At 37.8% G+C, this 12,250-nt stretch overlaps 3 protein-coding genes and 1 long non-coding RNA gene across 4 annotated transcripts in view; 3 read left to right on the top strand and 1 right to left on the bottom strand.

The window, feature by feature from the left end:
* The first annotated feature begins 301 nt into the window (after nt 1–301).
* Nucleotides 302–3,052, top strand: LOC108949754 (sodium- and chloride-dependent GABA transporter 3-like). The gene is made up of 6 exons (XM_018813253.2): nt 302–448; nt 784–896; nt 1,203–1,340; nt 1,610–1,813; nt 2,088–2,255; nt 2,793–3,052. Exons 1-6 carry the CDS (start codon nt 370–372, stop codon nt 2,865–2,867), a joined length of 777 nt encoding a protein of 258 aa, XP_018668798.1. The 5' UTR covers nt 302–369; the 3' UTR covers nt 2,868–3,052.
* An 812-nt stretch (nt 3,053–3,864) lies between these two features.
* On the bottom strand, nt 3,865–4,263 carry LOC113474537. The gene is made up of 2 exons (XR_003396202.1): nt 4,023–4,263; nt 3,865–3,992 (listed from the first exon to the last, which is right to left on the bottom strand). It is a non-coding gene; the product is annotated as an uncharacterized LOC113474537 (long non-coding RNA).
* Nucleotides 4,264–4,333: 70 nt separating this feature from the next.
* Nucleotides 4,334–9,100, top strand: LOC100184464 (coiled-coil domain-containing protein 105). The gene is made up of 7 exons (XM_002120358.5): nt 4,334–4,830; nt 5,685–5,789; nt 6,057–6,202; nt 7,071–7,211; nt 7,671–7,752; nt 7,999–8,208; nt 8,625–9,100. The coding sequence occupies exons 1-7, from the start codon at nt 4,438–4,440 to the stop codon at nt 8,817–8,819; spliced, it is 1,272 nt and encodes a 423-aa protein (XP_002120394.1). The 5' UTR covers nt 4,334–4,437; the 3' UTR covers nt 8,820–9,100.
* A 563-nt stretch (nt 9,101–9,663) lies between these two features.
* The window catches only part of LOC100182098, a 2,871-nt gene continuing 284 nt past the window's right edge, over nt 9,664–12,250 (top strand). The window contains exons 1-5 of the mRNA XM_026835806.1: nt 9,664–9,823; nt 10,079–10,236; nt 10,567–10,696; nt 11,047–11,109; nt 11,492–11,673. Coding sequence (XP_026691607.1) covers nt 9,737–9,823; nt 10,079–10,236; nt 10,567–10,696; nt 11,047–11,109; nt 11,492–11,673 — 620 coding nt within the window. The 5' untranslated portion in view covers nt 9,664–9,736. The remainder of the gene's footprint in view (nt 9,824–10,078; nt 10,237–10,566; nt 10,697–11,046; nt 11,110–11,491; nt 11,674–12,250) is intronic.

Here is a 12,250-nt window from a genome sequence, read left to right as displayed (position 1 = left end):
TGAAACACATGGTGTATTTCCAACTTTTCGGTTGGCCATCCATTCCCTGAAGGTCTTGCTGGAGGAAAAGTTGGAAATACACTTCGTTTTTATACCAGATGAGCCATTAAAAGTATATTTAGTATGCGTATGTGGCATTGTTGTGTATGCTGGTGCCAAGTCCCACACAGCATGTGATGTATTCTGTGTAAATAAATGTTAAAGTAAAACTTTGTTTGTTTTTTAACGATTTTTTCAAGATAAAACTTAAGTTTCCCAGATTTTTTTAAAACTTTTTTATTCCAATTATTATAGCCTAACCATTCCATAAATTGTGTGTTTAGACAATCGATTTATGTCGTACCACTGGGGGCAGCAACGTCGTTGTTAATGGGGGTTGTAACATTTTCGTTACTTGGTCACTTGTCACACACACAGGGTGTCAAGGTAGAAGATTTGATTCAATCTGGTGAGTGAATAGTTGTGAGAATACAATGTAGTTATAAGGACAAAACTAACTGTGTTGGGCATGCATTAAATAATCACCCATAAAGTTACTTGTAAGCGGGCACGAGGTGTATGAAACGGAACACCCGTGTTATAACGACTGACGTTGCCCCGCCATGCCAGGATAAATAAGTTACATACGTGGTAACTCGTAAGCGGGCACGAGGTGTATGAAACAGAACACAGGTGTTATAATGATTGTCGTTTTCTGGCTACGCAAGGATAAAGTTACATTCATTCATTAAGGCCAGAGATGGCTTATTATACTTTAACATAAACAAATGTTTTTCATGGCAGGTCCAGGGTTGGTGTTCCAAATATATCCAGTTGGATTATCTTTGATGCCTCTTCCACAATTCTGGTCGGTTTTATTTTTCCTCATGTTTATATTGGTGGCTGTGGATTCTGCTGTAAGTTGGCAGCGAGCATGAGGTGTATGGTATATATTGATATTTCTTTTATAACGAGGTATCCGTTATATCTGCAATGTGTTGTGAGCTTAATGCTACCATTGTAGACGTATGTGTTGTAGACGTGGACGTAGGGCAAGACAGTTGTAGACGTAGGGCAAGACACTTAACGGCAATTGCTCCAACCCAGTGGTCGCTAAAAGTTGTCTTATCTGTCAGCCATATAATAACAAAATTGTCATCATAGACAAATCCCATTCATTCATATATTAAAGCATGAAATTGATTATTTTTCCCACAATGCAGTTTGCGGAATTTGAAGGGATCATCGTCGGTATTAGCGATGCATACCCTATTATGACATCATCAACTAAATACCGGGCGTTGACGACAATTATCGTTGGAATTATGTTTTGTTGCATCACTATGGTTCTATTAACACCGGTAAGTTGTTTGTTTGGTAAACTATATCTTGGCCTGGATTCGAAACCAGGATCCTTGGTTCTCCAACCCTGGATTCGAACCCAGGATCCCTGGTTCTCCAACCCTGGATTCGAACCCAGGATCCTTGGTTCTCCAACCCTGGATTCGAACCCAGTGCATCAATAGGCGTAAAATTCTTGTTAAGAGATTAGAATTTGGGCCATACTTGACCCAGGGGCAGTTCATTGTGGTTTATACAACCAGCGTGACTCTATTATTATATTCCACAGTACGGACCTCGCATATTTGAGCTTGTATATTACTACGGAGCATCCACAATCACATTACTATGGCTTGCGATGTTTGAATCCATCGCACTCGGCTGGTTTTGGAATGCCAATAAATTCTCGTGTGACGTCAAAACAATGACTGGTCGCAGTTTGCCGAAGTTGTTCGAGATTTCGTTTCGTTTCATCATCCCAACTGTTATCACGGTAAACTAATTTAAACAAGACCTGGAAGACATTCCCAAGGTTAAATGCTGCTGAGAGGTGTCTGAAACAAAACACCTGGTAATCCTTGCATGGCCCGAAAAATGACAGCCTTTATTACACGGGTGTTCTTGCTTTATACACCTCGTGCCAACTTACAAGTTATCATGTATGTAACTTTGTAGGTGATTATTTTTCTGTACTGCTGACAATTCAGTCACTCTATCAGTGACCACTGGGTTGGGGAAACTAATATTAAACATCAATTTCCCTCCAGGCGATATTTTGTTTCTATTGTTCACAATGGCGGCCATTATCAGTGGGTGAATACGTTTACCCTACATGGGCGAATGTAATTGGCTGGTTGTTAGCCGCATCATCGATGCTATGCATTCCTATTGGTGCGTTCGTGTTTCTATGGAAACAAGAGGGAAATTTAAAACAGGTGAGTTGGATTTGTTGTCTCGGTTCAAACATTTATTTAAGTTTGGTGATTGGACGACTCTGGCATCATTCCTAATTTCCATAGCTCGCTAAAGCCATCACCCTTATAGAATAGAATCTTTATTATTGAGTGTCCATAAACTGCCTCAGTGGGGTTTATATGGTAGCACCCTGGGTGTTGGGGTAATAGAACTACATCCCAGGTCTCAGGTGTGCCTCACTAAAGACCTCACCCTTATAGAATAGAATCTCTATTATTAAGTTTCTATAAACTGCCTCAGTGGGGTCTAGATGGTAGCACCATGGGTGTTGGGGTAATAGAACTACATCCCAGGTCTCAGGTGTGCCTCACTAAAGACCTCACCCTTATAGAATAGAATCTATATTATTGAGTGTCTGTAAACTGCCCCACTGGGGTCTGCACTCTGGGTGTTGGGGTAATAACTGTGACCTAATTCCCAAGTATGAGATGGGTATAGATGTAGAACCTCATTCATATAAAATACAAATATTAAATAACTTTGTAATTTATTCTCAGAAATGGATGCAAGCGTTCCAATACCAGGGTACTACACTTGTTCCACAGAGTGATTATACTGATACTTCTGTATAAGAATCTTATTGTTACTTACTCTGTATTCAATGTTAAGAAATAAAGGACATTTATCCAAGTGTGGCGGGGCAACCGTAGTGGTTACAACCCAAGTTTAGTTTGAAAAACCTCGTATTTGATTACAGGTATTTGGTTTGATACACCTTGTACTTGCTAATACATACAAATCGTTTCAATTTGCAAAAGTTTATGACATTGATGTATGCAGCTGTGGCGCATACGTATGGTAGGGTTGAAAGAGGATGAGTGACAGGTTTCATCAAATTTATCTGTATGGCTGGACCATTGGCTTCGGGTTGTTAAGGTTGTGCCGACAATGGTAGCGGCAGAGTCCGTATATAAACATATACGACTCTCTGGGTAGCAGTATTGCGCAGAGTGGTGTTGCTTAATGAGCTGGCATCATTTGGTTACAATTGGCTACGCGCATTGCAGAAGTTTCCATGAAGAAGCATTTATTTGGTTTTAAGCCATTTAAAAAACTTATGAGAACTTGATCATTCAAGTAGGTATATAATTTATTTTAATTTAATTCTAAATAATGGCTTTGAAGAAATATTCAGTTGACACTCCCCAGTTAAATATAAATGAGTTGCGGTAAATCACTCGAGCATTAAGCGTAACCTAGCAACGCTTGGAACGCCAAATCAGCTGTGAAAGTTGCCAAGATTTTAGCGAGTTTGCTTTTCGGTAATTTATCTAATTTTAAATGTAATTAACGCGATAATTGGCAGTAATTAACGATTATTTGTAATTGTGTTGAAATATACCGAAAATTAATGCTCTATTATGTAATTTTAAGTTAAATCGTCAAAATATTTACCGATATCGTGCTTAAAAATTATTGGAATTTATTATGGATATGACTGACTATCGTATACTCGTTTTGTTTGTATTTACTTGTTAGAAATACTAACAGTACTTCAAAACTTGGATTTCGTAAGGATAATGTGTTTGAAAAAACAGTGTTATTTTTATCTTTGTTTTATTAAAGTTTTTTGTTTAGTTTGTGAAAGTTTTCTATTTATTTTGTATGTTAACTATAGTATACTAAGTTGAGGGCAAGTAACGAATCCTCCCTCCACCTTATTTGCTTACCAGCACTAACCCCTAACCACTAACCCACTAACCATCAACACCTAACCCCCTAACCACCAACCTCTAACACTTTCCACTAGCTTATTCTGCTATGTACCGGAGAACTTTCGTGCCACTGAGTTTAATGCTTAGTGTGTGTCACTATGCAAGACATTTAACGGACATTGCTCCAACCCAGTGGTCACTAATGGATTGTAACACCCTGAGTGTTGGAGTAGAACCAACTTGAGTGAATGGGCCAACTCTGGGCTAATTCTCAAGTCGAATAGCCTTGCATGCTGAAGGACATCACCCATATAAAATAAATAGAAAGTTTTCTATTAGTTTTGAAGTAACATATAGAATAGAAACTGTACCTTTTCTTGTGTAACAATTGTTTATTTACCAGTGGGTGCCTGGTTAGAGACTTTTGTTGCCAACCTGTTAGAAACAGCTGATGTTTAGATAAATATAACTTAGAACAAAAAACAAGATGGCTACCGGAACATGGGCTACATTGCCCCTAGCAACAGCTACTATTGGTCCTGACTGTTGGAGAGACGCGACCGTCAAAAACATCAAAGTTTCGCAAAATGTGATTCAGAAAAGTGACAAGGGCACCGACCTAGGCCGTCAACTTGATCCCTTGCCGACTTTACGCGACAACTGCGCCCTGCAGAGTAACGTGAAGGTTCATAGCTACATGAGGCAAACCAGGGCTGTGGTCGTAAAATTAAGGGAAAACCTCCTTGATACGAACGAAGAGATGAAGTCACTGATCCGGGGTAAAGAAGCTTTGGAGAAAACATTGGAGCATATCAGGAAAGATATTTTGCTTTGTAAACAAAGTGTCTTCATTCGGATGTCAAGACCTTCAAGGGAAAGGGTGAGTACCTTGGGTGGGGTTTGAACCCGGTCTATATTGTGAGCAGTGTATATTGTATTTAACTGTAAAGTTATTTTGTCTGGGTTAATGTTCGGGTATTTATATTGAAATATATGATCTAAGATTCAATTTTATTCTATACGGGTAAAGTTTTTCGGCAAGACACGCCATGGAACCTGGGAATAAGGCCAGAGTTGGCTTATTATTAAAAACTATAAATAGGGATATAAAAAAACCATACAGTTATTGTACAGTGCAAGTCAGCTAAGAAATTTCTTTGTTTGTTACAGTGTAGCTCGCCTTTGGATACCTGGTGTAAAAAAACACCATTTAATTATTCACAATGTCATTACAAAGTATATTTGGTTAATCTTAAATGCAGCAAGATTGAACCAAACTCATAAGACGTAACTTTATCCCAACTCTGGTATTTACTTCCCAACATTGTATCATATCAAGTTACAAAGTGACAATAAAATCGGGCTTAATACAAACATGTCAGTCATATTATCGCATCACAAGTGGCTAATTGTTACTTCATTGAGGTCGTGTAAGGGTCAAACCTGCAAGGACATTCGAACACTTTATGTCTTTCTATGAAAAACTGGAAAGAAATTATTTGCTAAAAGTCCTTCATATTGATTAGACTTTGTAAAATAATATTGTTGTTGTTTAATGGGTGTATACTGATTAAAAACTTTTTCAAGGTTTAATGCTGCCATTGCTGCTGTTTATGTCCTTGGTGCCAACTTTACTTTGATTGCTCCAACACAGTGGTTCTTTGTGGGTTGTCTAAATTGTCCTTTACGCAAGGATAAATAGTTACATCTATTCACTAATATATTCCCCCCTAGAGCACGGACGGGGCGGACGATCTTCTTAACACTGAACGACTAACTTTACTCAGGATCAAACGAACACTAGAGGGAGAACTGAGAGCAACGCAAAAACAATTGCAGGTTTGTGATGTCATAATGATTGCTGTCATAGGCAGATACATTGGTGCCAAGATAATGATTGCGCTACTTTTACTTAAATATTTGAAAATATTATACCATTAATTATTTAAATGTACATTTTTAATATTTTTTATATCTGATTGATTGCTTTGACTGATATGTCTCTATTTTTAACTCATTTTAATCTCTTTTGTCACTTCATATTAAACACTGAGGTTCTGATATCGATGAAAAAATATTGTGGTAATTAAAATCCCGAACTCCCAGGTGCTCGCTAGCGCCCGCAAGAGGCTGTCGGACACATTGCAAGAGCGCAACCGAGTGTTGGATCTCGTCACTCACTCGGTGGCGTCAGCGAGGCCAGCTTCTGGTCGTCACTCTGTGGTGACACCTACTGGAAGAAACTCCACCGGGTAAGTACTTTATGACATCATAAAGCAGAGGTGCGGGACATTTGTAGCGTTTCAATAGCGGGACATTTGTAGCGTTTCAGTCGGGACATTTGTAGCGAACAATAGCGGGACATTTGTAGCGTTTCAGTCGGTGCTTCTCAACCTTTTTACACTGGGTCTAATGTTAAGAAAAAACTAATAGCGAAGCTTAGACCTTTCTGAAACAAAGCTAGCAATAAATGAACTGTTCAAAACCACTGTACCATGATCAAACCACTGTACCATGATCAAACCACTGTACCATGAAACCAAGATCTTTATGTTATTGTTACAACCAAGCACAAGGGGGTTGGAGATATATAAGTGAATAACTCTGTTGTATAAACATGACGATGTCTCGCCTGTTGTTGCAATAAATGTTTGTATTTACCAGAAGGCCTACTAATATATGCTACAAGAAGTTTGTTGGAGTTTCAAAACCCAAACACGAATTGTTACGAAACAATCACTTATTGTTTCAAGTACACTCAGTGTGTTGTGTATTTTAACTTGTTTATGATGAAACAATGACCATTAAACTCACATAATGGTTGCGTGGATACAACTTTAGATCCCACGCCACATAAGTTGGTGTTCTGTAAACTTAGAAATAAAATCTATGGGATATAATGCACAATAAATATATTCTTATGTTATAACAACTGCTGTTGCCCTACTATGTATGGGTAAATAAGTTACATTTATTCAGCTGATTAATTTTTTTCTTTTATTTGTATCAATCCTGTATTGTTACAAAAATACTTATTAAAAAACAATTTAAAAAACTTTCCCAATATACGAGCCCACCTGCTGAACATGATGTAACAATCTAACTACTATGACATCACAGAGCATACGAACCACCTGAGACTCCCGAACCAGATCCTATTGGTCCGTACACACCAGAGGCAGCAGAAGCCGTCCAATCAGCTTCTGACGCTCGGGTTAGCTCGGCTGCGCTAAGACGGGAGATTCGCGACACAATTGACAGGTAATAAAGGGCCTTGTGATGTCATAATGGGCATTGTGGTGTATGTTATGATGGTTATTTATATCATAGAAAAGCATTCATAAACAAAACAAAACCATGGACCATCTAACCTGCTATAATAAAGTTTAACAGCAGCTTGTAGCCTAGTTATCAATAAATAAGCTTTTTTTATCTTTTTAAATACAATAGCGAAGTTCAAATTAGTTAAAACAACAAAGAGAAGAGAATTAGCAGCAAAACACCAGCCTTAAAGTGACACTACGAGTAAAAACCACTTGAGTAAAAGTGTCAAATAAAAACGTGGCTGCTACACTTACAAAAGCTCTTTGTTAAGTAGATTGTTTATGGAAGGACACATTCGACTACAATTATTAAACTTTAATTTACTCCTAATATTTAGTTCAATGCTATGTATTATGACATCATTGTTGTATTATGACATCATTATACATGATACAGATGTCAATCAGAGCAGAAGATGGCTCATATGACGGTCAACAATGGATTGACGCAAAAAGTTGCTGAAACTGTTACTTTAACTGTGAGTGTTGTAACTTCTGTCTAACCAATTAAAATTGTTGTAATGACATTTTTGTCACTATATCTCTTCTGTTTTTAAATATTTTTTAATCATTTCTACCATAATTGAGCGGACAAATAAAAGTTATTTTATTATTGTTGAAATTGAACTTTCTGCTTATGTATTAGTAGTAGATTGTGAATATATATTGGTCACACCCAGCGTGCTACCATCTACACCTCGTCTAATTATAAACAATTCTTCCAGCAACACTTGCAAGTGAACCATGGAGAGAACAGAGCTGCCATTCATAGATCACAAAGGCATTATGACCTCACAGAGAAAGCACAGGGCTATTCACTTGGCCCTGTGTCGTACAATGATCTCAGCACACGGGAAAGGTTGAATCGACCGCTTGTAAAAGTTTATCAACGACACCCTGGGACTCAACTACCAGAAGCTCATAACTTGATAGAGGTACAGCATGTGTTTGTTTATTTTGGGGCTTTATTATTCCTGGAATATACTTTTATTGTTTGTAATACAGTGCTTCATGTGTGTTGTACATTTTACTGAATGCATGGGGGTGGAAACCATATTTTAGTTAAATATTGGGGGAAATTGCTGAACTTATTTTTTAGCTTTATTTGTTTGTAAATACACCTAACATTAGGGTAAAAGCTGTTTAAGCTTAGAACTGTAATTCTGAAACATGTCACCCTGGCACCCAAACGTTACAACTAAAGTTTAATGTGTAACTTGCCATGACTATGTTACACCTATGATTTCATCATTCCCAGGGCAACATTTAACATCATCACTGTTTTAAAATTTGGTGATACACGTTACCCAGCCGCCCCTAAAGTTACAACCATGGTTTTAATTGTTTGCAGGGCAACGTTGGTTTGGCACAATCACTTCGCGCAACAAGTCGCAACGTGGCATTGTTGCACCTCGCACGTCTTCGACTTAGCGACGATATTCGTGATAAACGGGTTGCTACGGGGATCGATAGCGCCATCGTGAGGCTGCGACGTAGAAGGAGTAATTATCGTTGGGTTATGGAAGGCGAGAACTTGCAAGCGTGAAGAATCCCACAAAGTTACACAAATGTGCCGCGTATTTTCGCTGTCGATATTTTATAAAAATAATTTAAGTTCAACGTTGTATGTACAAAGTACGCATAATTTTTTTCACACAAAAGTTGTTACTTGCTTTAATTTCCTGCACTTAGAAGTTTCACTGCATCTCTGTTGAGATTTCGTTCTCTCTGCCTGAAAGTAGTTATCGTAGTTTGTTGTGCCAAGATATCAATTTGTGCCAATTAGATTTTGTCACTGGTCATGAGAATACACCTCTGTTAAAAAAATATGTTGTTTTATTATTTATTTAAAAAAAGATAACTTTTCCATACTTTGCCCTTGTGTTTTGCCAATGTTTTGGGGTATCCAGGGGGTTGACAACTCAGTTTATTAAATTAACGAGCGGCATCAGGCTACAAACAAAGCCGAGTATTAGAGAGCCGTTGGAAAATATAAAAATAGATTTTACTTAATCCATGCAAATTTTTATTACTATGGTTTTAATATCTGGCAACACTGTATATTTACAAATTTTGTCAAAATTACGTTTACACGCTTGAGTAAGCACAGATGTTGAACGTTGGACTTGCGGTAGAAATTGCAAACGTTTTATAAGAAGCTTCGGTTAGCATATTTAGTTAATGCTAAAAGCTATATAATGACAAGACGTATGAATGCTTATACAGAAGTTTTAAGCTGTAAATTCTGGTGGAAATACTATAATGTTTCAAAACGGAGGTATTTGACGAGGTGTATGAAATCGAGGTGTATGAAACGGAACGCCAGTGTTATAACGACTGTCGTTGCCCCGCCATGTAGGATAAAAAAGTTACACTCATTTGTAAAATTAATAAATATTTCTGTTGTTCAGATTTGTTTAAAATGTGATGATTACTTCTGTTTTATAACTTTATGACATCATAATGCACGGAAAGAAAGATTACGTTTCGCTACAACTGGATAACGAGAGCACCTCATCTACATTTTCCCCAATATCGTCAATTAGAAGGGTTTGTAATATGAAGCTTAGTTATAAATAACCTTTTAACCGCGTAACTAGTATGAAAACATAACACTACCTAAGTTTGTATGCCTTGTAGCAGAAGAATATGCTCTAGTAAAGAATCTTTCCCTACATTATCTGCTAACTACTAACCCTCTATAAACCCTATTTCAGTATAATCATTTAATGTAGAAGCCGTTTACCAAGTCCAATCTGTCTTCTATTTACAAGACATTTTGTGCAATTAACTTCTATATTACAGAGATGGAAAAGGAGTACAAGCTACCAGAAGAAATTGTTATTTCTATTTTTATTGCTCGCGATGGCAGTTTTTCTTATCCAACACTCGAGGGGGGGAGAGAGCAAGGAGCAACACGTCGCTGCAAAAGTAGTCAAGCGTAAACCTGTCAAGTTTGAAAAGTGGGTGATTGTTGTGGAATAACGAAAGATAATAATGATATTGTGGTAACGGCAAATATCTAAAGTCCATACAAACCTTTCTAAGTGAAGTCTAAATCCCAGGCCCTATGGTGCGTCACACTTTACTCTTATAATTGAATGTTCATACCATATATGCCACAGGCCCCTATACAATGTTGGGGTAAATAATAGTCAACTCTAATATAAACCCCAGGTCCCCAAAACACTGTATGACCTCACTCATATAGAATATTAGCCTATAGTTCCATAAACATATATTACATTAATCTTCCACAACCATGCTTATATAAACCACAATACAAACTACAGAGTTGAACAACCAGTTTATGATGAAGCTGATGCAGCGGTTGCCCATCATGCATTGGATAGACTGGATGACGAGAAAAAGAACGTTTTATCAGAACTAGAGGATAGGATCAAAGAAGACATCAATATATTGGTGGGTGGTGGTGAAAATATATCTTTGAGTTGGAAAATGGTGTATTTGTCCTTAGACTGACTCTTTTGCTCCAACCCAGTGGTCACTAATAGGTTGTCCAAACTTTCTGTTATTCAGAAAACATAAAAAAACATAAAGTAATGAGTGGTAAATAGTAAGCTGGCACGAGGTGTATGAAACAGAAAACCCGTGTAATAATGTCTGCCGTTGCCGCGCTACACAAGCCTTTTTTACTATTAAAAGTCATGTTGTACTTTTAATAGGCATTAATGTTCGACTAAATTAAAGCTTTAAGTTTATCTGTCCATCAAACCCACCTGTCAATCAAACTTAACTTATCAATCTTCTAGCAACGACCAGGAAAACGAAAAAATCCGAAATTGATCGCAAGATTTGGAAAGAAAGAAGAGAAGGTGACATCACAAAGTGTTTTGTTTATCATAATCCGTATTAAAACTAGGAAGTCTGTTAGGTTATGTGGGATTGTTCTTTAGAAAATACAGATTTGATGGGCAGCTACCTTCATTTTGAAACCATTCAAATCTGTTACGTTTCAGTGAAAATGTATAAGGTTAACCCAACCTTTAACTGTAATACACAAATCTAAGTTCAAGCGAATGAAATAAAACTTGGCATTTCTTAGCATAATAGGAATAAATGTTTTGGTTAGTTCTTAGTTGTTACATTGTGAGAACTATAGAAAAAAAAAATGTTTTATTTAATTTTGGTTTTATATATGAATAAATTCTGTAATTTAAAAAAACACAAATATTTTAACAAACCTTAAATTCCCAGATGCAAATAGAAGCAGTGAACCTGGGAGATGGGGGTGGGGGGGATAATGGGGATGTAGCTGTCAATCAACCAGCACCTGTGGTGAAACCTGAACCTAAACCAAAGATACCAGCACCAGGTAAATATGGGGGCTTCGTGTATAAGCACCAGGTATATATGGTGGCTTCGTGTATAAGCACCAGGTATATATGGGGGTTCGTGTATGAGCACCAGGTATATATGGTGGCTTTGTGTATAAGCACCAGGTATATATGGGGGCTTCGTGTATAAGCACCAGGTAAACATGGGGGTTCGTGTATAAGCACCAGGTATATATGGTGGCTTCGTGTATGAGCACCAGGTATATATGGTGGCTTCGTGTATAAGCACCAGGTATATATGGTGGCTTCGTGTATAAGCACCAGGTATATATGGGGGCTTCGTGTATAAGCACCAGGTATATATGGTGGCTTCGTGTATGAGCACCAGGTATATATGGTGGCTTTGTGTATAAGCACCAGGTATATATGGGGGCTTCGTGTATAAGCACCAGGTAAACATGGTGGCTTCGTGTATAAGCACCAGGTAAATATGGTGGCTTCGTGTATGAGCACCAGGTATATATGGGGGCTTCGTGTATAAGCACCAGGTAAACATGGTGGCTTCGTGTATGAGCACCAGGTATATATGGTGGCTTCGTGTATGAGCACCAGGTATATATGGGGGTTCGTGTATAAGCACCAGGTAAATATGGTGGCTTCGTGTATAAGCACCAGCACT

This window comes from Ciona intestinalis, chromosome 9, assembly GCF_000224145.3.
Source record: "Ciona intestinalis chromosome 9, KH, whole genome shotgun sequence".
NCBI classification, from domain to species: Eukaryota; Metazoa; Chordata; class Ascidiacea; order Phlebobranchia; family Cionidae; genus Ciona; species Ciona intestinalis.
The sequence above is the reverse complement of the archived record's forward strand: the minus strand, read 5'-3'. Positions and strand labels throughout refer to the sequence as shown.

Excerpts from the sequence above, each read along its gene's own strand:
- LOC108949754 (XM_018813253.2), top strand. The coding sequence starts at position 370 with ATGGGGGTTGTAACATTTTCGTTACTTGGTCACTTGTCACACACACAG. Across the intron at positions 1,814-2,087 it reads TCATCCCAACTGTTATCACG|GCGATATTTTGTTTCTATTG; the intron begins GTAAACTAATTT and ends ATTTCCCTCCAG. Across the intron at positions 2,256-2,792 it reads AAGAGGGAAATTTAAAACAG|AAATGGATGCAAGCGTTCCA; the intron begins GTGAGTTGGATT and ends ATTTATTCTCAG.
- LOC100184464 (XM_002120358.5), top strand. The coding sequence starts at position 4,438 with ATGGCTACCGGAACATGGGCTACATTGCCCCTAGCAACAGCTACTATT. Across the intron at positions 5,790-6,056 it reads CAACGCAAAAACAATTGCAG|GTGCTCGCTAGCGCCCGCAA; the intron begins GTTTGTGATGTC and ends CCGAACTCCCAG. Across the intron at positions 6,203-7,070 it reads ACTGGAAGAAACTCCACCGG|AGCATACGAACCACCTGAGA; the intron begins GTAAGTACTTTA and ends ATGACATCACAG.